Source organism: Lycorma delicatula, chromosome 5, assembly GCF_047948215.1.
Source record: "Lycorma delicatula isolate Av1 chromosome 5, ASM4794821v1, whole genome shotgun sequence".
Taxonomy (NCBI): domain Eukaryota; kingdom Metazoa; phylum Arthropoda; class Insecta; order Hemiptera; family Fulgoridae; genus Lycorma; species Lycorma delicatula.
The window spans coordinates 100,677,038-100,703,328 of record NC_134459.1 but is presented as its reverse complement, the minus strand read 5'-3'; the positions used below and the strand labels follow the sequence as shown (position 1 = coordinate 100,703,328).

The window sequence follows — 26,291 nt, the reverse complement described above, 5'->3', positions numbered from 1 at the left end:
CTTTATAAATTCTCACCTTTTTTGTTACTCTTATTAAAAGAATTTGTATAATGCTGTCTTGTTAGTCAGTCTTGTTCCATCCTTCAAAAACTCAACATCTGTTTATTACAAATGTTTAATTAATTAATTCAATAATGTTATATATATGAATTACAAGTTCAAAGATTATAATAAAAATAATTTATATTACAAACAAAATAAAGACTTGAATGAACCAGCAAATAATAAATATTTAGAATAATTAAGCCTAACCAAGGTATTGAACCAAAGCGACATATTATTCAACAATGTTTGGAGCATAGCTTTTTATGGAAGTGCAACTTAGATGATCGGAGTATCTGAGAAGAAAAGATTAGCAGCTTTTGAAATGTGGTGCTATAGGAGAATTTAAAAATCAGATGGGTGGAAAAAGTGACAAATGAAGAGATGTTGTGGAAAATTGATGAAGAAAGAAGCATTTGGAAAAATATAGCTAAAAGAAGAGACAGACTTATAGGCCACATATTAAGGCATCCTGGAATAGTCGCTTTTATATTAGAGGGTCAGGTAGAAGGAAAAGATTGTGTAGACAGGCAACATTTGAAATATGTAAAACAAATTGTTAGGGATGTAGGATATATAGGGTATACCTTTTTCTTTTTCTGTTTAGCCTCTGGAACCACCGTAAGGTATTACTTCAGAGGATGAATGAGGATGATATGTATGAATGTAAATGAAGTGTAGTCTTGTACAATCTCAGATCAACCATTACTGAGATGTGTGGATAATTGAAATCCAACCACCAAGGAACAGCGAGCGGTGTCCATGATTTAGTATTCAAATCTGAATAAAAGTAACTGCCTTTACTAGGATTTGAACCTTAGAACTATACTGAAATGAAGCATAGTTCTAGATAGGGAATTTTAGAGCTGCATCAAACCAGTCAAATGACTGAAGACAAAAAAAGTTTTCAGAGTGAATATAATACATGCTATTATAAGTATGACATAGATGACTGTATTAAAATGTTAATTTTATATTTTTTCAGGACAACTGCACATTTTTCTGATTATTTTTTTTAATACTAAACTTGCAATCCGTTATTTTTATCACACCCTCAGCAATCTTGGCCACTAAGTTCCAATTGCTTTTAAAAATAATGAAAATATTTTAATAAATCATTTTCAGTCTCTAAGATCACTTTTAGTTTTTAAATCAAATTTTTTAGTGACATTTAATTAAAGATTGAAATATTGTGAAAAAAATATGTTGATTTAAAATATTGCTGCACACTCAATGACCCAAATTTCAAGCAAAGAATTAAACATAACTATATATAAAATTATTTATAATGACTATCATAGAGTAAGTGACTGCCATGAACAACTTGCATAATGAGCTAACTTCTACTTCAAGGGTAGACCTAGATTACCTTATCCAGTTAACTATTAGAGTAAATCTCAGATATTAACCTCTTTCCTGGCTTGTTATAAATAAATCAAACTTCTGAAAAAAAAAAAACTCTTGTGCAAACATAGTCTATTGTACAAACATTTAATAGTAATGAGAAATAAATTAATTCAAAACATGTTTAAATATTTGCATAACATTACTTATCCATTCAAGGTTGTCTAAAACTTAACTAATGACATAAAAAAATGTTGTGGTGTGTACGCCTATTAAATTACATTTACACAATTTTTTACAGAGGTTAATAATAATTACACTGGTCAACATGATTTTTTTCTCACAAGTACCAATAGATGTACTAAATGCAGTTTTTTATCCTGTTTTCAGATATGTATTCAGAATTTCTCCATCACCCAAAGTTTTTTTGTTATTTTAATTTTTTTAAATAATTTAAAACATCTTTTCATCTATTTGTCCATTGTCAATATGATGGAACCAAATGAGCTAACTCAAAGGGTAGGGTTGCTACTGTTGTGTAGGTTCAGATGTGCATAGACATGTGCAAACATGATCTAGTGTAGCATGCACTCATCAGAATGATGCCAGTTGTGAGATAATAGTGAACCAGTAAACATGCCATTGTGAGTGCTTTGTGCTTCTGAATTATTGTATATTACTTATTTACAACTTTATTTCTTTTAATTAGTCGTTAGTTACAAAATGCCTAGTTTGTTTAAATCATCCTAACAATTTTTGTTATGTATGTGGTGAAGTGACGCTCAAGTCCCAAAGGACTTAATGGAGTAAGTACCTTACTCCATTAGTAAAAAAGCATTGTGAACTTTATTTTGGGTGTAAGGTCGGGTACCAAACAAGGGCCTGGGCCCCACATATCTGTTGTTTATCATGTTCTAGGCTTCTCATTGCAAATAAAAATGGCACACACCACATGCCATTTGCTACCCCCATGATTTGGAGGGAATCCTAAGATCAATCTTCTGATTGTTATTTCTGCTTAACAAACATTAAAATGATTACATCAAAATCAAAATATAAAATATGTACCCTAACTTGCAATCTGCAATGAGACCAATTCCACACCGCGAAGAATTGCCAATATCAAAGCCTCCAGAACATGTGACATTAGATGAAGAGCGCTCAGCGTCTGATGGAAGTAAGGAAGAAAAAGAAACAAATTCTGATATACAACTTTTAAACAAAGCAGTTCTTCTGAGCCTCATTTACTGACAAAAATATAGCAGAAAATTGTCATTTCTTACTTTCTAGGTGAGACAAATGTTTGAATATTGCAGAAAGTATTAAAATATTTGAAATTATAAATGCCTGTCTCTTGGAAACTTTGATGATTGGGAAAAACCGATATCATATTTGAATTCAGGAAAAAAAATACTGTCAGAATCACATATTTTTCTTACTGAGACAAAAAAAATTCTTTTTTGTTCCCCAGGGATTATTAATAAATCATTATATTTAAATTAAAAAAAGTTAAAAAAAAAGATAAATTAATTAAAGAAGTTAAAAAAATTTGTTTACAATCACAGGTTAATAATTATTAATAAATCAATATATTTAAATTAAAAGAAAAAAGTAAATGAAATCGGATTCGAACCAATGTGCCTTCCCCTTGTAAGACCAGATATTTCATTAATTAGAATTTTATTTGGCTATAACTCTGGAACTAATGAAAATAAATACCACTTATGATATATTATTGTAAAGCTCTCAATGAGGGCTTATTACTGCAGTTAAGAAAAAAATCTAAAACCCATTTGTTTTTGGATTTTGGGCTTTTTGGACCCTTTTGGTCAGTCAATTGCAATCAAAATGGGAGGTGCACAACTAGATGTTACAACAGTCCAAAATCCAAAATTTCAGCATCCTACGGCTAATGTCCTACGTTTTATATCCAACATCCTACGTTTTTGAGTTACGCGATATATACGTACTTACAGAGTCACGCCGAAACTAGTCAAAATGGATTCAGGTATGATCAAAATGGATATTTCCGTTGAAATCTGAAATTTTTCGTGATTACAATAATTCCTTAACTTCGTACAAGGAAGTAAAAATCTGAGATATATATTACGAATCACTACACGAAGTTTACTATGTTAATTATTTGAATTGCCCGCCACATTTATTATTACACATACAGTATGGGAAACATTGATTTAAACTTTATCCAATATTAGCTGATATTCTGAGCAATAAATTACAGTTAACCAATTAAAATAATAATCTTATGTAGATTATTATTATTATTATATAAGTAATCAGTTAATTAAGCAATAGTGTCCTATAGTTTTATGTCGGTTAGCTTGAATTAGCAGCTGATATCCATACTGTGAACACACCGGCTCTTAGGTTATAAGTTCGAGGTTTGTTTGAATAGAAGTTAGTGAACTTGTATTATATTTTATACGTTGAAATTAATTTCGTTGCAATGAGGTTGACAGCAGTTTTAAAGTCTAAAGATATTCATACAGTTAGCAAACTGTTTCAACCATTTATCAACTCTCCAGCGAAATTAAAGTCGAGTACACCTACTAAAGCTTCTTCTCGTAGTCAGAAGGTTGGTACCGTATTGCTGTTCTTTTTGTTTTCGTAACGACCGGTTTAGTACTGTTTGCGTATGGAATAGTTTACTTAAAAATAATGTAATTTGATCTTGAAATTACGTCGGTTGGAACTGAGTAATAATCATTTATTTTCATAAAATTAATCATTTTGTTCCATGTCCAGTTCACAATCAAATTTTTAATGGGATTAATTAAAAGTAATGGTATTAGAGAAATATTGTTAGTTAATAAACTAATAATTGTGATTATCTTGTATAAGTTTAAACTAAATAAATTTTCTTGATAAAGCACTTCTAATCTACCTGGACATATAGTTGTATATTATATTGTTTGATTCAAAAGGGAAAAACTAACTGACATTTGCCGTTTTCGGAGAAAATTATGATAAAAAGGTTTATAGAATGTTTGCATTATTTAAATTTACCAAAATATATTTAATAAATTTTAAAATGCAGCAGAGAGATGTGATTCTTTTTAAACTAAATTATCATTGGTACTGCAGTTTGAACCACAGGCATGAAAAATTATGCCTGTGTAGTATGCTATATTTACATATTTGGATAAGTCAGTTACTTTTATTGCTTTCTCAAGTACATAGTATATTGAAATGTCTAAATATAGTTTTTCTTATAATCCTTCAAAATTATGTGAAAATTTGTAAATAAATTTATGCTAAAGCTATTCACAGTGCTAAAAGATTTTATTATGACAATGTAATATCTAATGCAAGCAGTAAATCTAAACTGTCTATTATAATTCAATAAAATAAATTTATGATGTTTACTATGTCACCAGTTATCAGAAGTGAAAGTGGATTTCAAAGTGAATTAATTTCATCAAAAATATGAAAGGACTTTGCTTTTATCTCATTTCCTATTCATTTAAATAGGGATTTAATAACTTTTTCCCGGCATTTCAAATAATAATAATATTGATAACATTTTGAACAAAACCATATGTTAATGAATCAGTATCTTTTCCACCGAAATAAAAATTTCAAATTTGATTTTACATATAAAAAGTACAAATTCCATAATATGATAAAATCCTATCAGTGTTTTAAAAGAAGTCAGATTATTGACCCTCTTATTAAAAAATCTTTTTTAATAAGAGAGTATTTCTTAATTGCATTAAGGCTTTTGTTGTTTTTTCTCTCCCTAAAGGTTCACCACTTAATGTACACAATTATAGGCCAGTGTCATATCTGCATCTGAAAAAAGTATGAAAAATAGGCATTTAATCTCTTGAAAAGTGTATAATTTGCATAATGTATTGTGAAACCTTCATCATGATTTTAGGAAAAAATTGTCTATTAATAGCCATTTCCAAGTTTTTTGAAAATATTTTACTCTGATAGGCTAACAAAAGATTTCATTTCAATCTTTTGCAATCTCAGTAAAGTTTTTAATTTGGTTCCTCATTTTTTATTGATAAAAAAACTTAATTGCCAGTCTGTCAGTGTGGGCTGCTTACAATTGGATAAAATTATACCTTACTAATCATAAACAGGTATTTGAAATTTAATCTTTTGTTAAGAATACACATGTAAAATATAGGTCCTCAGTTCAAGTTGGGGAATGCTGAACGCCTTGGTAAGTATTCTCAGCCCCTTGCTTTACTTTTGTTTATTAATGTTCTGCCTCAAAATTGTGAATTATTCATTTACCTTCTTTGAAGACGAAGAGCTGTATCTCTGCCTCAAGATAATTATTTTAAAGGTCTTGAAAATTCACCATTAGCATTTCAAAAAATGATTCACGAGCTGAATTGTAACCATCAGCTTTATGGATAAAGTCTTGTGCTTTCAGTTAGACATAACATTGCTAATAATATATATAGAATTCCCATTAGGATCTATCCATTTGAAGTGACCCAAGGTGGTTGCTTGACCAATTCAAAAAAAATTTAAACTTACCCACTTGTTTCCTACATGTCTAAGGATGTTAAGACTATATTTTTTATTTATTTTTTACTTAAGCAGCTTACTGTGGTGGCCATTTTTGTTACACTGCGCCCACCTATTTTTATGATTGTAAGGGTTTACGGAAAAAATCATACTAAAAAACTATTGGTCCTGGAAGGATAAAACAAAAAGCAATTTAATTATATTTTCTCGGTAAAGAATTGATCCAGTGGCTTATTTACCTAGCTATTCTTTCTATGAGAAAATTACCAATAAAGTTGGAACATGAAAAATGGTGAAATTTCACTTTTGGTAATTTTTTTTAAATAGGCAGGGATGGCATACACAGTTACAATTATTTTTTTTATATGTAGGTAAGATTAGTACTTATCCCTAAATTTTTATGAATCTTTGAAAACTAATTTTCTAAAAAAATTAAAATTTTGGCTTCAAATAACTCTATGGGGCTGGTGATAAAAATCTCAAATTTGCACAACTTACAGTGTTTTTGTAGATGTTTATGGAAAATAATAATGTTTCTTGTGTATTGTACTAATAAAAAATTTATAATCTCTCAAAAATCATGAAAAACCTGTTAAAGACGATACATTTTGACTTACTAAATCAGTGCTACAAGGGAGTTTGTTTTCTTCTTGGCACTTTAATATTTTTATACTTATTACTGTAGTTGAAATAGACTTGTTTGAACCTTTCAACTGCAATGTTCATGTTTAACAGGCGCTTGAAGTCATCTCCAATCGTCAGGAAAATTCATGTTGCAACATGCTCATTTATGCTTGTTGCATCATTGAGCTTTGTAATTACAAACTGGTCAGTGTGACATTAGTCAGTGACCTGTTCACATCTGTACTGAGTGTCTAAAACTTCATCCTGTGTTTGGAAGTGTTTATTAAATAAATAAATAAGCTTTACTATCATATTTTATATCGTAAGTTTTAATATCTTATTTGAACATTTTTAAATTAGTTAAATTTTTACATTACTTTCAAGTAATTTCACATAAAAGAATGGTGTATGCCATCCTTGCCTTTTGAAAAAAATTACCAAAAATGAAATTTCACTGTTTTTCATGTTCAACTTTATTGGTAATTTTCTCATAGAAAGAAGAGAGATAAGTAAAGAAACTACTGGACGAATCTTTTACAGTCAGAAAATGTAATTAAATTGCGTTTTGTTCCAGGACCAATAGTTTTTTAGTTATGATATTTTTCCGTAAACAAATATTACAAACTTTTTACAAAAATAGGTGTGCGCACTGTAACAAAAATGGCCACCACAGTAAACTGCTTAAGTAAAAAATAAAAAAATAAATACTTTTAAGGTCTGTAAACATATAGGACAAGTGGGTAAGTTTCAGTTTTTTTTTAATTGGTCAAGCAACCAGCTTGTATTTTTTGGATCACTTCAAATGGTTTGGATTGACCCTATTACAATTTAAAATTTTAATTTTATTGACCAATAATTTTGCATTTCTTTTGACATTTTATTACATAAAATAGAATCTTAACTAATCAAACTGTGCTTAATATTTGTTTTAAAGTAATTTTAAAGTTAGTATTATATAATTTGTAATTCTTATAAAGCAATTATTTGATTGTATTTGTTACACTAAAAATGAAAATATTAAACAAATATACACTTTTACATAATACAACATAAAATTATTTATTAAATTATGTATATTACTTATAGCAGCTGTTTACTGGTAATTTGTTACAGGAACTTAAGTTAAATGAAACATTACTTATTACATGATGTAATTTTCCCTGGAAATATTTCATTATTGTATTTGATAAAGCTACTAGAGTATTATAAGTCATGTGCAAATTTATTTCTGTACACACTGATCCAGTTGTTAGGCAAATATAGAACAGGTAGAACTAATGCTATGATTTAAATTCACTAAAAGGGATATATTCACAAGCCTTGTTAGCTGACACTTGACATAATTTCTAATTACTACCGACTAATAAACCTAGTGATTAAAAAACAGCTTACCTAAACACAAACACATCCTCATAAGCTGAAAAATTCTGTACAGTTGCATTGGCTACTTAAGCAATAACATTTTTACAAGTTTCGTGCATAGCTCTAATTTTCTATTTATTTATTATTTTTGTAGCTTATGCTCACAGCAGGGATTATTCATCAAGCACATAATGGACTTCATCATCTTTTACCACTTGGAATGAGAGCACTTAGAAAATTAATTTCAGTGGTTGAAAAATGTATGGATAACGATTTGAATGCTCAGAATATTTTAGTCCCTTCAGTGACATCTAGTGATTTATGGAACCTTACAGGTTGGGCTCTTTATTTATTCAATCTTTAAATTATTTTAAAATATTTAATTATATTTTATCCCATCCTTTATTTTGGTATTTATTTTGTACGTTTTTTTTTATATTTTAGGTCGAATAGAATTAGCTGGGCCTGAATTGTTTAAATTTAATGACAGACATAACAAGGAGTTCATTTTGGCACCAGTAAGTCTGCTATGTTTATTAATGTCATGCTTTGTTATTTATTGTTGTTGTACATTATTCATATTCAGATCTTTAATGAATACTAACTATGGTAATTGCTTACAGGAGTAAAAAAATTTACCTTACATTTTTATCGTGTGAAGGTTTTTTTTTGTTAGTCAAAATTCTAGTGAAGTTTTTAATAGACTTAAGTTTTTATTAGACCATCAGTTTTTAAAAGATGAACAAAATTGAGATTCTTAATTTTTCATTTATATGTTTGGTATTGTTGATTTGACTGGATTGAACAATCAACTAATTTACTGTAAGTAAATAATATATCCAAAATATGTTACTAGTTATACTTTCCAGTGGATCTACTTTGTACATATATGAGGACTGTAAATAAAATAATGAGACTAGTATTTTTTGGCAGCCAAAGTGACAACACTATAAAATTACTTGTAAACATTGGGTATATGAACAGCTGATTTATATTAGGTATTAATTTTTTTGGTCAGTCTATTTTTCCCACGTGAGACGTGAACAAACTTCGTGAAACAAGTTTTTGTTGTGCGTTACAAAAATGAGTGATACTGATTATGAGCAATGTTGTGCAATTAAGTTTTGTGTTAAACTCTGTGAGAATGCTACAGAAACTCTTTAAAAATTGAAAAGGGTGTGTGGAGATGACGCTCCGTCATGACCCAAACTTTTAGGTGGTTTAAAGCATATTCAGGTGGCCAAGAATAAGTTGCGAACGATCCATTCTCTGGAAGAGTTAAAGTCAAAAAGTGATGAAAATTTTGAGTGAATCAGAGACTTAATATGGTACGACTGGCGATTAACAGTATGATTGCAGAACAATTGAATTTCAACCATACCCCAGTTCATCAAATTTTTACAAACTAATTGGACATGAAAAAAGTTTGTGCAAAATTGGTCCCAAAAAACCTCATTGTTGAACAGAAAAACAACAAGGTGGAAGTGTGTCAATCTTCTAGGGCGAATTGAAACTGATCCTGATTTTCTAATAATTGTTATTACTGGTAATAAATCTTGGATATTTGAGTACGACCTAGAAACAAAATGCCAGAGCAAGGAGTGGCACACTTCAAACTCACCACATCCCAAAAACACAAAAATGAACAAATCGAAACCATGCTAATTTGTTTCTTCAGTAGTAATGGCATTGTCCATTAGGAGTTTTTGCCTACAGGACAGACTGTAAATTAATATATTTACGGAGAAGTTCTTCAAAGACTAGAAAAGAGTTGCCCGTGTGAGACCAATCATCAAAGACAACTGGATGCTGCATCATGACAATGCACCTTGTCCCACTGCACTCTCACTCTTAATGAGTTTTTGGCAAAGAAAAACATTCCTGTAATTCCTCAACCATCTTATTCACCTGATTGAGTCTCTGCAGCTTTGTCCTGATACCGACTTAAAAAAAATTTAACTGACCATCTGAAGGATATTCTGGTTTCTGAGTTCCAACACTGCTATGAAGAGTGGGAAAACCGTTTGAAGTGTTGTGTGGCTTCCCTAGGGAATTATTTTGAAGGTGATAATTACATGGATTACAGGTAATCCATGTATAATTGGATTGTAAATAAAAAGTTTTTTGTCAGTCTCATTACTTTATTTGCAGACTTCGTATGTCAGACACTACAGAATTGATTTTATGACATCTTTAATCCATATATCTTATTGATCGATTTATAATATTCATTTGTTTTCCATCATTATGAAAGGACATTTAAATTTTTTTGCATGAAAGTGAGGAGCAGGCTTTGTTAGACCATAACTTTACTCTTGGCATAAATAATTATTTTTATCTTTTTTTTTTTTAACTTGTTTTAGACGCATGAAGAATCAGTTGCTAACTTAATTGCTACAATTCCATTAGTGTCGCATCGTAATTTGCCATTACTACTTTATCAGATATCAAATAAATATAGAGATGAAATGAGACCTAGATTTGGGTTGATAAGAAGTAAGGAATTTTTAATGAAAGATTTATATTCTTTTGACAAAAATAATCAGTCTGCTATTGAAACTTATAGTAAAGTATCTAAAACATATGAAAACATTTTAAATCAAATAGGAGTCAGTTACTGTAAAGGCAAGTACATGCTCAACTACTTTTGTTCTTTAGATTAAGTTTTTAGATACTATTGAAATCATTAACCTTTCTTAACTTATGAGATTTTTGATGATTCTCTTAAAAAAGAAGTTGAGATTGTCATTTTCCAGACAAGAGTCTGGAAATCAGAAGTCGTAGGATTGTTCTGGAATTTCCATTGGTTGTGATCAATACAATTTCTGTTACTTGGGTATACCTGTATCTTTTGTTTAGTTCTGATTCTAACTTGGGAAAGAAATCCCTTCAAAGTGATGATTTCACCGTTAAGTTAAAAGTCTACTAAATAGTACTGGCCAAATTTCTGAATAAATTTGGCCAGTAGTATTCACTATCAGTTGGTGACACATTATTAGGTAATTGATATAATGAGATCAGTAGACTACTGTTTGCATTTCGTGAGTGAACTTTCTCTGAATTCTACTTCTGACAATTAGTTGAATTAATGGCTCTAATGCCATGGTAGGTTACCAGCACAGCTTTCTCATCTAATCAAAACGTTACATGCTGGTTAAGTATGTAAGTCTTTGAAGTAATTAAAAGAAAGTGAACAGTTAGTTATATAAGAAATATATTTGTTAAAAGACTCATTGTGTTCTGGGTCTGAATGTGACTTGAATGCAGTCTTTAGAGATTGTCTATTTACATTAAATTTGTCTGTCTTTTTTTTTTGTTTTAGAAATTCTTCCTAAATTCTGTCCCTATACATGATGTCTATTCTCAGAATGATCATAATTTTTTTAATATGTCAGGTCCTGAATCCTCTGGTCTAAAAATAATTGGTATGTTATGTTAAGAATTTCTACCTAAAAATATTGTTTCTCAATAATAAAACTGAAGAAGTTGAATGTTGTTTTTTGCTAAATATAATGATTTTCCTTTTTTTTTGAGACTGGCTAACCAATAATTACAGTTTCATAGATATGGGGAATTTAATGCTTACTGAATCTTTTTGTAGAACTGTTAAAAAAAACAGTGTACTTTCAATTTTTGTCACTTCTTTAGAGTGCTCCACAGAGAGTAGTCAAGCACATTCAGATTTGGAAACTATGTGAGGACCAATTGATTTCTGTTCACTGCTAAGTGTTTCAAACTTCATGAAAAAATGCAAATGTGTTCCATCATATTGAGAAAATATTTACAGCCTTTTTTTTTTAAGAATTATGACTTCAGAATTGCCATTAAAAATCCATCAGGATGAACTTGAAAAATAACAAAGGGTCCAATTAATAGGTTCCTGTTATAACAACATATCGTTACAAAAAATAAATTTGGAAATGTTACCTTCTATGGATTTTCATAAAAAAAAAGTATGATTGTTCCTTATATTATTTTCTCCATATTAGTAAAAATAGGTTACTGAATTTATAATACTTTGCTTTCATGGAACCAATTGCAAAAATCTAACCTTATCTGACAATCACTTAGTTCAATATGTACAATTTGCAAATGGAAAAGAATAGATTCAGTTTCCTTATTCTAATACTCCATTATCCTAATTCTAATTATTCATTCTTATTCTAATACTTTGTATACCTGTGCAAGGTAAAGGTTATGTGCAGCTGAATTAATTGAGCTGCACAAAACTATTCAAATAAAGCATTGCTTTATTTGAATATTTTCTTGTTCAGAAATAAGTTCTAAAAGGTATCAGCTTAAGCACCTATTGAAAGTTGGATTATGAAAGATGTAATACAAAAGATGTATTACAGAATTCAGTCAATTATGAAAAATTTATATGCTACTCTGTGTATTGCAAATTAAATTATTTGTTGAACGGCTATTTATTAACATTTAATTTTGGTATTACAGGTACTATTAACTGTATTCTATTATTAATTATACTGAATTATTACCATCTGTAAATTAGTATTATTATTGTTATAGGTTTAAAAGACATTAATGCTTTCTTTGTTTTAATAACAAATTCACTATATTTGTTAATGTTAAAAAATGTTTAGCATTGATTGTTAACAATTAACATTTGTTTAAAATCACTGTTGTTAATATTTCAATGTTTACTTTTTAGTAAACATTGTATTTCATAATTCTATTTATATTAGTTTTCTCAAAATTGAATGCTCTATATTTTTACTGATAATTTTCTAATGTTTTTTTAATTGTTATATAACAAAGTTAATTTACTCCAAACAAAAAAAAAAAAATGTTTTTGACCAGTGGTTTTTTGATAGTTGTTTATTGAGTTTTATAAAAAAATATGTATTCAACTCGTAATGTATATTCAGCTTCAAGATCCAGGGTTCGAAGTCAGATTGCCAGATTGCATTTAAAACTACAAAATTTTTCCTATAATTAATATTCACTAAAATGCAGTATGGCATTAATTTACATTTATAGAAATTTGAGAAAAATATTTTGGCAACCATAATAGGAAAAAAATCTGTCTGTATTATTTGTAATAATATTCTTATTTTCAGTTGCTGGTGATCTCGGTTTAATGGGTGGTACATTCTCACATGAATATCACTATCTTGCTGATATTGGTGATGATACATTGCTTGTATGCAATAGTTGTAATTCTAGTTGGAATAGCAAGCTTCATAGTGAAAATAATATTTGCCATAATTGTGGTTCTTCTGATTTAAAACTGTATAAAGGAATTGAGGTAACAGTAATGTAATAGTTTTTTTCTTCATTGTTTATGTATTTGTATTCATATTTGTCTACAAGAATATACATATATACATTTTATTATTAACAAATAAACCTTTTAAATAAGATGAATTATGTTCCCTAAGCTCTCTTCACAGTTGTCGTCAGTTTTGATATTATTAATACTTCCATTAAAACAATAATTCTATTTAAAAAAAAGATAGAATGGCAAAGAAACAATTGCAACTGATTGGTCACTGAATGGATTTTGTAAAATGAACCCACTTTTCTCATCAATGAGAATTCACAAAAATTTGATGTATGGCTCATTTTAAACCTTTCCCTTTATTTAATTACTTAACTATTGTATAATGTGTAATATCCATAATAAAAATGATCAAGCTACTTTCCAGCTGACTGATTTGTACTACATTTTTCATGTCAGTTGATTTTGAGACTGTTAAATCAAGCAAATTGTGACAAAAAAATTTCCTTTAGGGGAGACATTCTCAATTATTTTTATTAGCAAAATTTCTGCCTTGTTTTATAAAGAGTTAAAGAGGTGTTTAAAAAAAAGGTTGTTGTTTTGTTTTCCAAAGCACTACCAAAAAGTTTAAACATACAAACTGGGAGGAATCCTACAAAAATGTTTTCTCATTTCGTATCATTTCACTGTTTCACCCTTTAATATACTGAGTAAGACCTCTTTAGTATACTGAGAAGAAAAAAGTTCCATAAAAGATCTGACAGATGGAATCAAAAATTTGATGAGTGATCAGACATAGCAAAAATGTAGTACATTTTGTCTTAAATTATTCTGGCTTATCTTTTTCCATGAGTTGTTTAGTCATTGCAAGTAGGAAAATAACATGCCAAACTATTTCAGTGATGACAAGATGGTACCAGATTTTGGTTAACCACTAATTTATTGCTAGGAGTTACATATGCCAGTTTGAAAATACCACTTTCAAATTGTTTAGTGGAGACTATGATAGGAAAGTAACTTTTTCATCTGCTTTTTTTTGTGGGTTAACTTTATTTTATGGGAGAAATCTCAATTCAGACTGGCTAATTTTTGGTATGGTTATAATTTATACGTTGAAAAATAGAAGACTTTACTGCCCAAAACTAGCATTAAAATGTGGTGGAAATACGATGACTATAAGTAAACGCAAAGTGGACATATTTTTATGTAGCAAAAATTAATTGTTGATGAGTGAATTGTTAATATGTTTTTATGATGAAAACATAAATGAAATAATAATTAGATGGAGTTTATGGATACGATATTGTTAATTTACTTATACGCTTTTTGGTGGGCAGATAGAACAAGATTACTGATAGTCAAGGAAATGAAAGGCAGACTGGCACAACATCTCATATCAGTTCAGTTTCAGGTTAAAAGTTACAACATTTCATTAAATTTTTAATATTAACACACATATAGACTATCATGTTATAAGATCTCCTTTATTTTAAAATAATGGTTTTACTAATTTTTACTTGTGTAATATGCAACAGCAATTAAAACAAGGTAAAATTGAAATGAAGATCACACCATATATGATTTTTCTCTGTCAAAAATGTTATCAGGTAAATGTATAGCTGTTCACGATGTTGCTGCTTACATCGTGGTCTACCAGTTTAGTGAAAACTAATGTGATTGAAGTATGCTCAAGATTCACATAGAAATTATAATAAATCATCATAAAGATAGATTTTTCTGGATATACAGTCAAATAAAAAGAAGGTAATAACAGACATTAAATTAGTGAGGATATTCTGTAAAAAAATATTGATCTATAAAAAAAAAACAATTGATCTGTATATTATTGAAACAGAACCCAAGAATTTGATATGATGAAATTTCTGATGAAAGAGATCCTTGTAAGAAGTATTAAGTCTTAGATGGACTTAATTTCAAAAGCTTGATATGCAAATACACGCATGTAAGATGTAATTACAAGAATTTATTTTTGTAATGTATTGTGAATATGAAAAATGTTACTTGAAAAATTTTGCTGAATTTTTAAGCTAACATAATAATAAACTTTTAGGATAAATAAAAAATTAAAATTTTTAGTATTGATACTAAAAAACAATGCAGATGATAAATGTCATGAGACAGATTGATAAAGATTAATTATAAAGGAACGTTAACATAGAGCCAAGCAGAGAAGCAAAGAGTGTAAGAAGGAGAATGGAGAGCCAGTGAACAAAATAATGAAATCAGAGAGCTGAAGAATGCAAACAATGCATACCTGTTTAATAGAGAACAGCATGAAAAGATTGAGACAGGATATTGCTCCTAATATTATTCCATTACCAAATAACTTGTGGAAAATGTAGGTAATTCTAAACAGAATTATAATTATTATCAAATAAAATTACATAATTAACTATATATTATTATTACTAATATTAATTAAATATTGTTAATTATATAATTATTGTCACAGGGAAGAATGAATGACATCAAACATCAGTTATTTAATAGAGGTATGCAAATACTTCATTGCTGGGTTGATGATATTCCTCATCCAGTTAATATTGGTAATGAGTTGTAACAAAGGTGCTGAAAACATCATCAGCATTGTATGCTAGAAGAAGTTCTATACGACTGTTAAAAACACTATGGAATTACTGTGAATGACAGTTATTTTATACAAATGATAGACACAATTTTAAATGAGAAAAATGATCCTTACAGACTGGTGATGGAAAATTGTATCACACTGAGTGGTTTGAGTATGTTACACTGCTGCTATTAATTTATACAGAGAAATAAAAATAAAAAAAAAACATTTACCATAAAATTTGTTATATTTCATCAAGTTTTATTGCAGTTATATTTATCAAGTATTAATTAATGTTGTTACTAATAACTTCAATTTGTCAATTACAGCAAATACCAGTGAAAGGACTTCATAGGAATTTGTTTTTAATTCTGCTCTTTTACATTTTTTAATCCCTGTATACAAGCACTTAAATATGTAAGGTAGAAAAGTAAAATGTGATCAGTTAGACCTTTATGAATTTTATATATATATATATATTTCTTCTGTGCGTGTGTATGTCACTGAACTCCTCCTAAACGGCTGGACTGATTTTGATGAAATTTTGTGTGTGTGATTAAGTTGATTCGAGAATGGTTTAGATTCACAATTTGATCCGATAGAAAATGTTTTTTTAATTTATTTATTTATTTATGTGTTGTTGATCTTGCGATGGTTAAGGTTCACAATTAAATCCGGTAGGCAGCGCTGCGATCACGTTAAGGAATTTTGTTTAATTTTAGGCATATCAGTCAGAACCGGTAGTTGGTGGTGCGATTGGATTCTAGGAAATTTTTTTATTTTGTTGCTTTTTCCCATATCAGTTACTTGCGTCGTAGCTTAATGTTGTTATTACATTAAAATTCGTATTTTTAACAGTCTACTGTGTTTAGAGAGTAGTTTGAATTAAATCCGATAGGTAGTGCTGTTGTTTTGGCATTTGGATTTATTTACCTTCTGACTTTTATAAAGTGAAAGGTTAAATTTTGTGAAGTTCCTAATGTTCATTGTTTTTAAGGTTTTATGAAACTTTCAATTGTGTTCATTTAATTTGTATGTATACTCAAATCTAGCAATAGCGAAGCATTGCTGAGTTTGTAGAATTGCGCACTTATTGAGAATATTATTTATTTAAATAACGTTTTAAAGTGTAATTAAAAAATATACATTGTGCAAATTTGTAAGATGCAGTATTGACGTGAGTATTTTACATGATTTTTCATGAATTTTAATGATGTATATACCTGCATTCAATAACAATCAACTTAACCTACAAATTTAAATTGTCAGTTCTCATTTGATTCTATGCAACTTATGAAGTATTGAACGGCTCTTTGAAAATAAAAATGTCAGTTTGTAAAATAAATTATAACATTTATAAAATTAAAATACAATTTACGTATAATAATTATAGTTTAAAGTATATTTAAAAAATTGAAGTTATAATTTTTGTAGCTGATTAATTTTATAAAAAATTTTCTAAAATTGTTTTTAGTTTACAATTATCTAAAATTTGGTTAAATAGATGTTAAAATAAAGAATGATAAAAATTTCGACTAAAATTTTAACAACTTTTTTTACAGTGTTTTAATTGATTGATTAAGCTATCACAAAATTATTAAATTAAAAAAAAAATGCAGGAGGTACTTTTTTAAAATGATCTTAAGTGAAAATTAGAAGTAACGTGGTTGAAAATTTAGGCACTTAGGTATTAACGCCACCGCAGCAGCTTTATTTAAAAACAAAGTAGTCAATCGGATTTCGGTGGAAAATGAACAGTCTCTTTATTAATTTTAATAAATGGTTATTTATATCTATTTATTTTATAAATATAATTTAACCAAACTTAACCTACGCTCCTACCTTGACTAATTAATACCGTAATTTTTTGAGTATTTATTTAATAAATTCAGTAATTACTGCAATTATTTATTATTTAAATAATCAAAACACATCTGTTAATTAGTCAAGGTTAGCGAGCGTAGGTTAAGTTTGGTTAAATTATATTTATAAAATAAATAATTATAAATAACCATTATTAAAATTAATAAAGAGACTGTTTTGAATCTATGTTAAACTCTATATTGGCTCATTTTCCACTGAAATCCGATTGACTACTTTGTTTTTAAATAAAGCTGTAGCTGTGGTGGTGTTAATACATAAGTACCAAAATTTATTAATTACACTAATTATTAATTTTACGACGTTTCAATTTTCGTCAGATATCTCAATATTTAGTGAAAATAAATATTAACCTACTACACATAATTAATGAAATTTCGTCCACATTCCTGCTAATTTTAACTTAAATAACTTACTTATATTTATGTGTTGTGCATTTATTACAGAACAATGCCACGTCAGGACAACATCTGTCGGGTCTGCTAGTATATATATATATAATTTCACAAATTAATGTCAGCAGATGTCTCTTTATTTCTTCAGATTCTCTCTATCTTTCCTCTGTCAGTTTTTTGTTTGGCAAAACACAAAATAATGTGTTTTGTTAATACATCAGATTAATATGTATTTTGCAAATCTAAAAGTTGTGTTTTTTTATACATATAAATTAAAATGAAAATGAAACTTTTTCTGTGAAACACAAAAAAAGATACTATATCCTAAAAAGGAATTAATTGATTTGTTTATCTAATATAAGAAAGAAAAATAAATTTGGGTAGTCTTCGCCATTTTGTGTAGTGGTTGTAGAAGATTAAGCTTTGAAAGTACTTAATAAGTTATTTAAAATTACAGTGTTAAGCCATTCACTTTTCAAAATTATTTCTAAATAGTTTTTGGTTATCTCAAAAACATGTTGACTAAAAGGTTGAAATTTAATTTAAAATTTAACACAAATGTTTAGGTGTGTCCTGTGTATATATACATAGTATATATATATATATATATATCTGTTTTCCCTTAATCTTTTTAGGCAAATATTGATATAATTCTATTTTTGTTATCCTTGATATAGTCTATGTCCATTCCTGGTGCAGCTGGGTCACCATTGATTTAAATGATTGTGATTCACCTTTTGTTGGATTCGACCTCATTTCTGAGAAAGGGAAAAAATAAGAGAAATAAAGTTTTTAATGTATTAAAATTGGTCTGTGATTTGTTGCTTATGGTTTTTTTAGATCAGTTCTCAAGAGGGTGAGGTTGAAGTGATCACAGTTTTTTGATGACACTGTGTTGAATTGTGTTTAATAATTGTAATGTCAAAGTAGGTCTCAAGACATGCCTAACAATTTTGAAAGTAATTTTCAGTCTGTAGTAAAATTATTGTACATTTTAATTGTCAAGGTTTTAAGGTTAAATTTAGTGATAATAAGGAGTTTTGCTTGGATTACAAGCCTGATGTGTTGTGTTTAAATGAACACTTTATAAGCTATGCCAAAAAAGTGTTATATATTCCACAACTATATGTATTTACTAGATCCTTCTGTCAGAAGGAATATGTAAAGGATGGCTGTTCTATTCTGCTTAAGGCTCAATTGAAGTTTAATATTATTGACTTGCTGATGATATAGTAATTCTAGCTGAGAGTAAAAAGAATTTAGAAGAAACAATGAACGGCATGGATGAAGTCCTACGCAAGAAATTCCGCATGAAAATAAACAAGAACAAAATGAAAGTAATGAAATGTAGTAGAAATAATGAAGATGGACCACTGAATGTGAAAATAGAAGAGAAAAGATTATGGAGGAGAAGAATTTTGTTATTTGGGAAGTAGAATTACTAAAGATGGACAAAGCAGGAGTGACATAAAATGCCGAATAGCATAGGCAAAACAAGCTTTCAGTCAGAAATATAATTTGTTTACATAAAAAATTAATTTAAATGTCAGGAAAAGATTTTTGAAAGTGTATGTTTGGAGCGTCACTTTTTATAGAAGTGAAACTTGGACGATCGGAGTACCTGAGAAGAAAAGATTAGAAGCTTTTGAAATGTGGTGCTATAGGAGAATATTAAAAATCAGGTGGGTGGATAAAGTGACAAATGAAGAGGTGTTGCGGCAAATTGATGAAGAAAGAAGCATTTGAAAAAATGTAGTTAAAAGAAGAGACAGACTTATAGGCCACATATTAAGGCATCCTGGAATAGTCGTTTTTATATTAGAGGGTCAGGTAGAAGGAAAAGATTGTGTAGACAGGCAACATTTGGAATATGTAAAACAAATTGTTAGGGATGTGGGATATAGGGGGTATACTGAAATGAAACGACAAGCACTAGATAGAGAATCATGGAGTGCTGCATCAAACCAGTCAAATGACTGAAGACAAAAAAAAATTATTGTCGGGTGATTTATGCATTGATAAAGATTTTGAAATATGTGGAATTTATCTTTTGTGTGAAAATATCATTGGAATTCCAATTTATTGTTCTCCTGCCGGAGGTCTTGATGTTTTTCATTTTCAGCTCAAGTTGTGTTTGGATGATCTTTTAAAAAATAGGCCTTATGCTGATGTTGTCTTATGTACAGGTCATAATATTAATTTCAATGACTCTACCTGGGATACTAGACTTATGTGCAACTTGCTCAGGTCCTTTTAACTTATTTTATACGAACCTTGCTCCCTTTAGAGGGAAGTCTTGCCTTCATTACATTATTACTATATCCCTTAAATCTAGTTAAGTGTACTGTAACTGTAATCACTTGCTTTTTCTGATCAGGATATCATATTTTTCCATCTTATCACAAATTGTAGTTAAAAAATGTTTTGAGCTGTCGGCGCCTAGTCATATATCTGGTGGTTCAGCATTCTGTTATTTATATTCAGAGAGTAAGGTCGCTTATTCCTGCTAACTATGAGCCAGGTAAACTGAACTTCTTTTCTGCCACTGGATGCTGAAATGACTTGCATGTCTTTTCTCAGTTTTTTCTGGAGCAGAGTAATTCTTTTTTTTTCAAAAAAAAAATGTTTTGGCTAATAAAAAGAAGACTGTTTAATGGCAAGTTAAGGGTAATCAAGGACAAAATTATGTTTTATTTTAATCTCTATAAAAGTATGCAGTCTGTTTGTTTTAAAAATAATTCTTTGCGATTGAAAAACCTGCAAAGCAAACCAAAAAATATCCAAGAAAATTGCATATGAAATTTTATATCTCTGTAACAAATGTAGTTATTACATAACAAATATAAAACTGCACGGCAAATGATAAAGAATGAATGTAATTCTGCTAAAGTTAATAAAATTGAGATTAGTACTGAAGAGTTCAATCACTATTGCATTGGTCACATTAACATGATTGCTTCTGAGTATGAAGGTTATGTTAATGGTAATGATAATATATTGGCTATTCAGTGGTTGAGGTTGGGTAGAGGGAGGTAATTCATGAGTATGACTGGGAGCCTGTAAGTGAAGCTGATGTACATCAAGTCTACATGAGCTTCACTTATGAGGTTTACAAACTCCAGGTCCTCCAATTATTATAATAATCACTTCATTATGACAATAATTTTTTTCTATTGTTATTCCTCTGACTATGGTAATTAACTTACGTTTCACTTTAGGTGTTTTCCCAAGTCCATTAAAATTAAGTAAAGTTATTATATCTATACATAAGGGTGGATTAGAACTGAACCAGGCATCACCATAGTAGTCTTATTCCTGTTTTTTGTGGTCATTGAAAGCTTGATGAATGAACAGCTGCGTAGGTGCTTTTTTTGAATATGAGCTTTTATCGCCTAATTAGTTTGGTTTCTCCTAAGTGTACAACTCAAGCTCTGAAATATATTGCACAATTGCAATATGTATTTGAAAATAAAAATATGGAATTCCTTACATGTTGTGATCTGTTAAAAGCATTTGACATTATTTCCCATAAACTGCTTCTTGAAAAGTTATCTGCTTGTGGTATATCCAAACAAACATGTATTATGGTTTCTTCAGTCATATTTAACAAAAAGAAAACAAGTCTTATATATTAATGAGAATTTATCTGAAGCTGTGGAAATTATGCATGGTGTCTCACATTGCTAAATTTTCAGCCCCCTTTCTGTTTTTTATCATGATAATGATCTTCCTCTGTATTTCAAATCACATGTTTAATTTGTGTGCAATAAGCTCCCCAGAGTTTTGTTTGTTTTAAGGAAGTTGAGATTTTGTATTTCAAGAGACTGTTTGCGTATGATATATTTTTTGGAGCCACTTGACATATGGTTTTCTTGTCTGGGGGGTCAGTTAAGTCATGTTTCTGATATGTTAATGTATCAGTATAAGACAATGAGAATTAACCACCTAATGGACACTTTAAGCCACTGTTTGTAAAACTATCAATTTTAACTGTTTATAATCTTCATATTTTGTTGGAGGTTAAATGTAATTTGAGCAATTTTGATCAGAGATTAAATGTATATGAGTGTAACGAAAATTAAACATGATATTAATGTTATAGCTATACTAATTTAAAGAATAGCTGATCTATAAGGGATATTAGATTTTTAATATGCTTTTTAAGCATGCGAAGGAACCTTCTTTGAAAAGATTTAAATTAAAGTTATTTGACTGGTTTGTAATGAACCCTTTTTATTCCTTTAATAAGTGCCTTGAGGGTGGATTTGATGTTGACTTAAGTTGATGTGGATTTTTTTGACTAGATACTTTTCTGTTGTAACTAAATGGTGTATCAGTCATTGAATAAATAATTATTATTTCTCACTCTTGATGTGATCTGAATAAAGTATATATTAATTTATTCAATGAATTTTTTTTACAACAATTGATAGATTTTTGTTTTGTTAGGTTGGTCACACATTCCTTTTGGGTACCAGATATTCCAGTATTCTGAAAGCAAAATATAGTAGTGATTCTCAAAAACATGAAGACTTAGTTATGGGAAGTTATGGATTAGGTTTAACACGAATTTTGGCTGCTGCAGTTGAAGTGCTCTCAACAGAAAATGAAATACGATGGCCAACTGAGTTAGCTCCATACTCTGTGCTCATCATTACACCTAAGGTATTTTAAATTTTGTTGTAGGTTTTTTATATAATTTAATATATTATTATTAGAAAGGTTTGGTGGTATTTTTGGAGGTTAAAAGCAGATAACACCAACTTGTAAGCTTTTTTAGATGATGATTTCTATTTTTCATTAACCTGTTTTCTCACTATCATGGTGTTCTGATTCTGGTTTAATTCTTCCATATAATTGAAATGTGTTGAATTTTTCAGTATTATTTTGTCATTTTTTTTTTTTTGTTATCCACGTTATTTTTTTCTCTCTTTTCTACATATTTACTTATAGCATAACTTTAAAAAAAATATATGTGTCAATTTTTCTAAAAGTTTTTTTATGTTCCTTTTTTAACCTCTATTTAGGAATATTAAGCAATAATCCCTTTCACACCATGGAAGATCTAATAGAATTTAAGGTACATTCAAGAACAGAATTTGTTAAAAAGAGCGTTAAGAAAAGGGATGGCCTTAAGTAAGAACAAGCTACTTACGATGGTATAGCATGATAGTGGATGATATACCATCTTGTCCGCGGCAATACATGTTTCTTATTCTTTTTATTGTTTAGTTATATCTAATAAATAAAACCTTGGATGTTGCTGGAAATAAAACAAACATCCTTTCTTAAATTGTTATATTTCATATAATTTATATTTACATTAACATTACAGTTTATTTCCTATGACTTAAATTTAATTTTTCCTTCATCCTTTTACCAAAACTAAGTCTACTTGAAACCCAACCATTACTTTAAGGATACTCTGTACATTCTGTAAATACATCATTATTGTATTTGGTAACTGTTATAATTTGTTATTGAAATGGAAAAATATTTTATTTAACTTCCTTCAGTGAAATACATGGAAATATCTGTGACAACCTTGCATTTTGCCAACAGTTTTTCCACATTAATTAAAATTTATATTTCATTGACTTTTCATAACTTAAAAAATACAAAAATACTTTTCCTACTAATAATTAAACTCCAATATTTTAATGTTGTTTGTTTATTACTGTCATTTTTATCATTATTATTACTGTTGATAATCCTCTGTAAGATTCCCCCTACTTCTGTTGTTAATATTTTAACACATTACTATACTTTGAATTCACATTCGTATAATGAAATTAGATAAAAGAAATGTTTTAATATTTATATTGTTTTGGTGTATTCTATTGATTCAGTTTATTAATAATTAATTTTATGTTATATAAGTCAATTTATTAATATATTTTGATTATTTATTTATCTTATGTACAAATTTTATACATCTTGGAAAGTTGTTGTTTTCAAGGTTTTGATTCCTATCATCTGAAAATCTCTTGTAATTATGGTTTCTCCTTTATTGGTATTGCTGCTGGTACTACTATAATATATATTTTATATATATATATTGTATATATAATATAAAATAAAAATTGAAGTTGCTTCATCCATCACACCAGATTTTCTTTACTGTGTATGGCGAGAGGTTGAATAACTGCTGGGCAACTAAAGGAGTGCTTACAGAAATCTACTGAACAGGTTACATTTTTGGAAACTTTCTTCTCATTTACATTTACATCTCAAACTTGCATTTGACTTACATTTCATCTCTCAATCATGCTTTATTCAAAAACTAAGTCTATCTGAAACCTGACCATTACTTTAAGGACGTACTGTATGTTCTGTAACGACATCATTAATGGATTTGATGACTTATATTGTGTTATTACAATCTAAAATGTTTTCATAGACTTTTAAATTTAACTTCCTTCAGTGAAGTATATGGAAATATCTGTGACAACTTTAAATTTTGCAAACAATCTTTTCCATATCCAACTGAAAGAGTGGATACTTTATGTTTTGAATTCATACATATATATATATCTTATGAATTGATAATGTATAACAGCACTAGACTTTTATTGTTAATTTTCTTTTTTGGTTTTTTAGGAAGGCAGCAATGAGGCATTAGTGACAAATGATTTATTTAAATATTTACTTAATTCTCTCCAGTCGATTGACAGTCTTGCAAATGATATCTTGTGGGATGATAGAAATCATTTAACTATCGGTAGACGTCTTAATGAAGCAAGACTTACAGGTTATCCTAATATAGTTGTTATTGGTAAATCAGCACTTGAACAGCTACCATTGCTTGAGTATCATGATTTACAAAAGAACCTAAAGGTTAATATCACAACAGATGAACTGTTAGATAGGCTTAGAAATAAAAACTATAATATATGTGATAAAAAAATGGTCAGTGTTTCATAAGATTTTTATTTTTATTATAATATTGTAAAAAACTAAAAATAAAATTGTTTTTTTATATTTATGGTTTACTTTTTTTAAGTAAATAGTGCAACCAAATCCAGATTCTTAATCACAATGATGTAAATATCTTCTTTATTATTAAAAACTACATTGGCATTCCATATTTTTTATTGAAGATAGAGAGAGATCTTTTACTTAATGAATCATCAGATGTATCATCAAATTGAAGTGTTCTATAAAGCAGAAATTCTTAAAGGAAATGTGGTTTTGGTAAGACACAGTAAATTACGTCAGTTTTTGAGAATGTAGTATGTTAATTGATAAAGTTATAACATAGAAGCAAAAAGAGTTGGTTGACATTGATGGAAATTGTGAATAACAAAGAATGGAATTTGTTTTTGATGGAAATATATACACGTTACCAGATGAGGTTTGGTAACAGATTATCTCTGTAACTGAAACAAATCCAACAATGTTTGTTTTAGGTTAAACAAATGTAATAAAACAGTGAGAGAGATTATGTAAAAAAAGATTACACAATGTACTGAAACAATCGAAAACGTCACATTTGAAAGAAGTTAAGCAATCAATAATATGTGAAACCAATTTTTGGGCCCACAATTTTAAATTTTTTTCATTTAAAAATTGTGTGCCTCAAAATTGAGTTCATATATTTTAAATGTCTATAAAAGATCAGTGTAATATATAATACTTTTGTTTTTAAATTTGCTATTTTTTTTATTTCCGATTTTCCTGATGTTGAAGTACATCAGGAAAATGATGTACTTATTATGTACATTAAAACTTATTCTTATGTTTTTAATTTTATAGTATTAAAGAAAACCAAGTGATTGAATAGTAACTATAATAAACAGCCTTTTATATATATATATATACATACATACTTTTTTTTGTCTTCATTCATTTGTCTGGTTTGATGCAGCTTTCCAAGACTTCCTATCTAGTGCCAGTTGTTGTATCATGTCTGTATACCCCCTACATCTTATATCCGCAAAAATTTCTTTTACATATTCCAAACATTGCCTGCCTGCACAATTTTTTCATTCTAGCTGTCCCTCCAATATCAAAGTGATTATTCCAGGGTGCCTTAAGATGTGGCCTACAAGTCTTTTCTTCTTTTAACTATATTTTTCCAAATGCTTCTTTATTCATCAATTTGCCGCAACACCTCTTCATTTGTCACGTTATCCACCCATCTGATTTTTAACATTCTTCTATAGCACCACATTTCAAAAGCTTCTAATCTTTACTTCTCAGGTATCTGATGTCCAAGTTTCACTTCCATATAAAGCTACACTCCAAACATTGTCGAATAATATGCCGCGCCTTGGTTCAATACCTCGGGATAGGTTTAATT

General features: G+C 28.8%; 1 protein-coding gene across 1 annotated transcript; it reads left to right on the top strand.

Moving 5' to 3' along the window:
• Positions 1-3,735: 3,735 nt before the first annotated feature.
• Positions 3,736-24,970, top strand: ProRS-m (prolyl-tRNA synthetase 2-like protein, mitochondrial). Its single transcript, XM_075366760.1, has 7 exons — positions 3,736-3,982; positions 8,036-8,216; positions 8,326-8,399; positions 10,245-10,506; positions 12,963-13,150; positions 22,439-22,654; positions 24,590-24,970. The coding sequence occupies exons 1-7, from the start codon at positions 3,854-3,856 to the stop codon at positions 24,911-24,913; spliced, it is 1,374 nt and encodes a 457-aa protein (XP_075222875.1). The 5' UTR covers positions 3,736-3,853; the 3' UTR covers positions 24,914-24,970.
• The last annotated feature ends 1,321 nt before the right edge of the window (positions 24,971-26,291 follow it).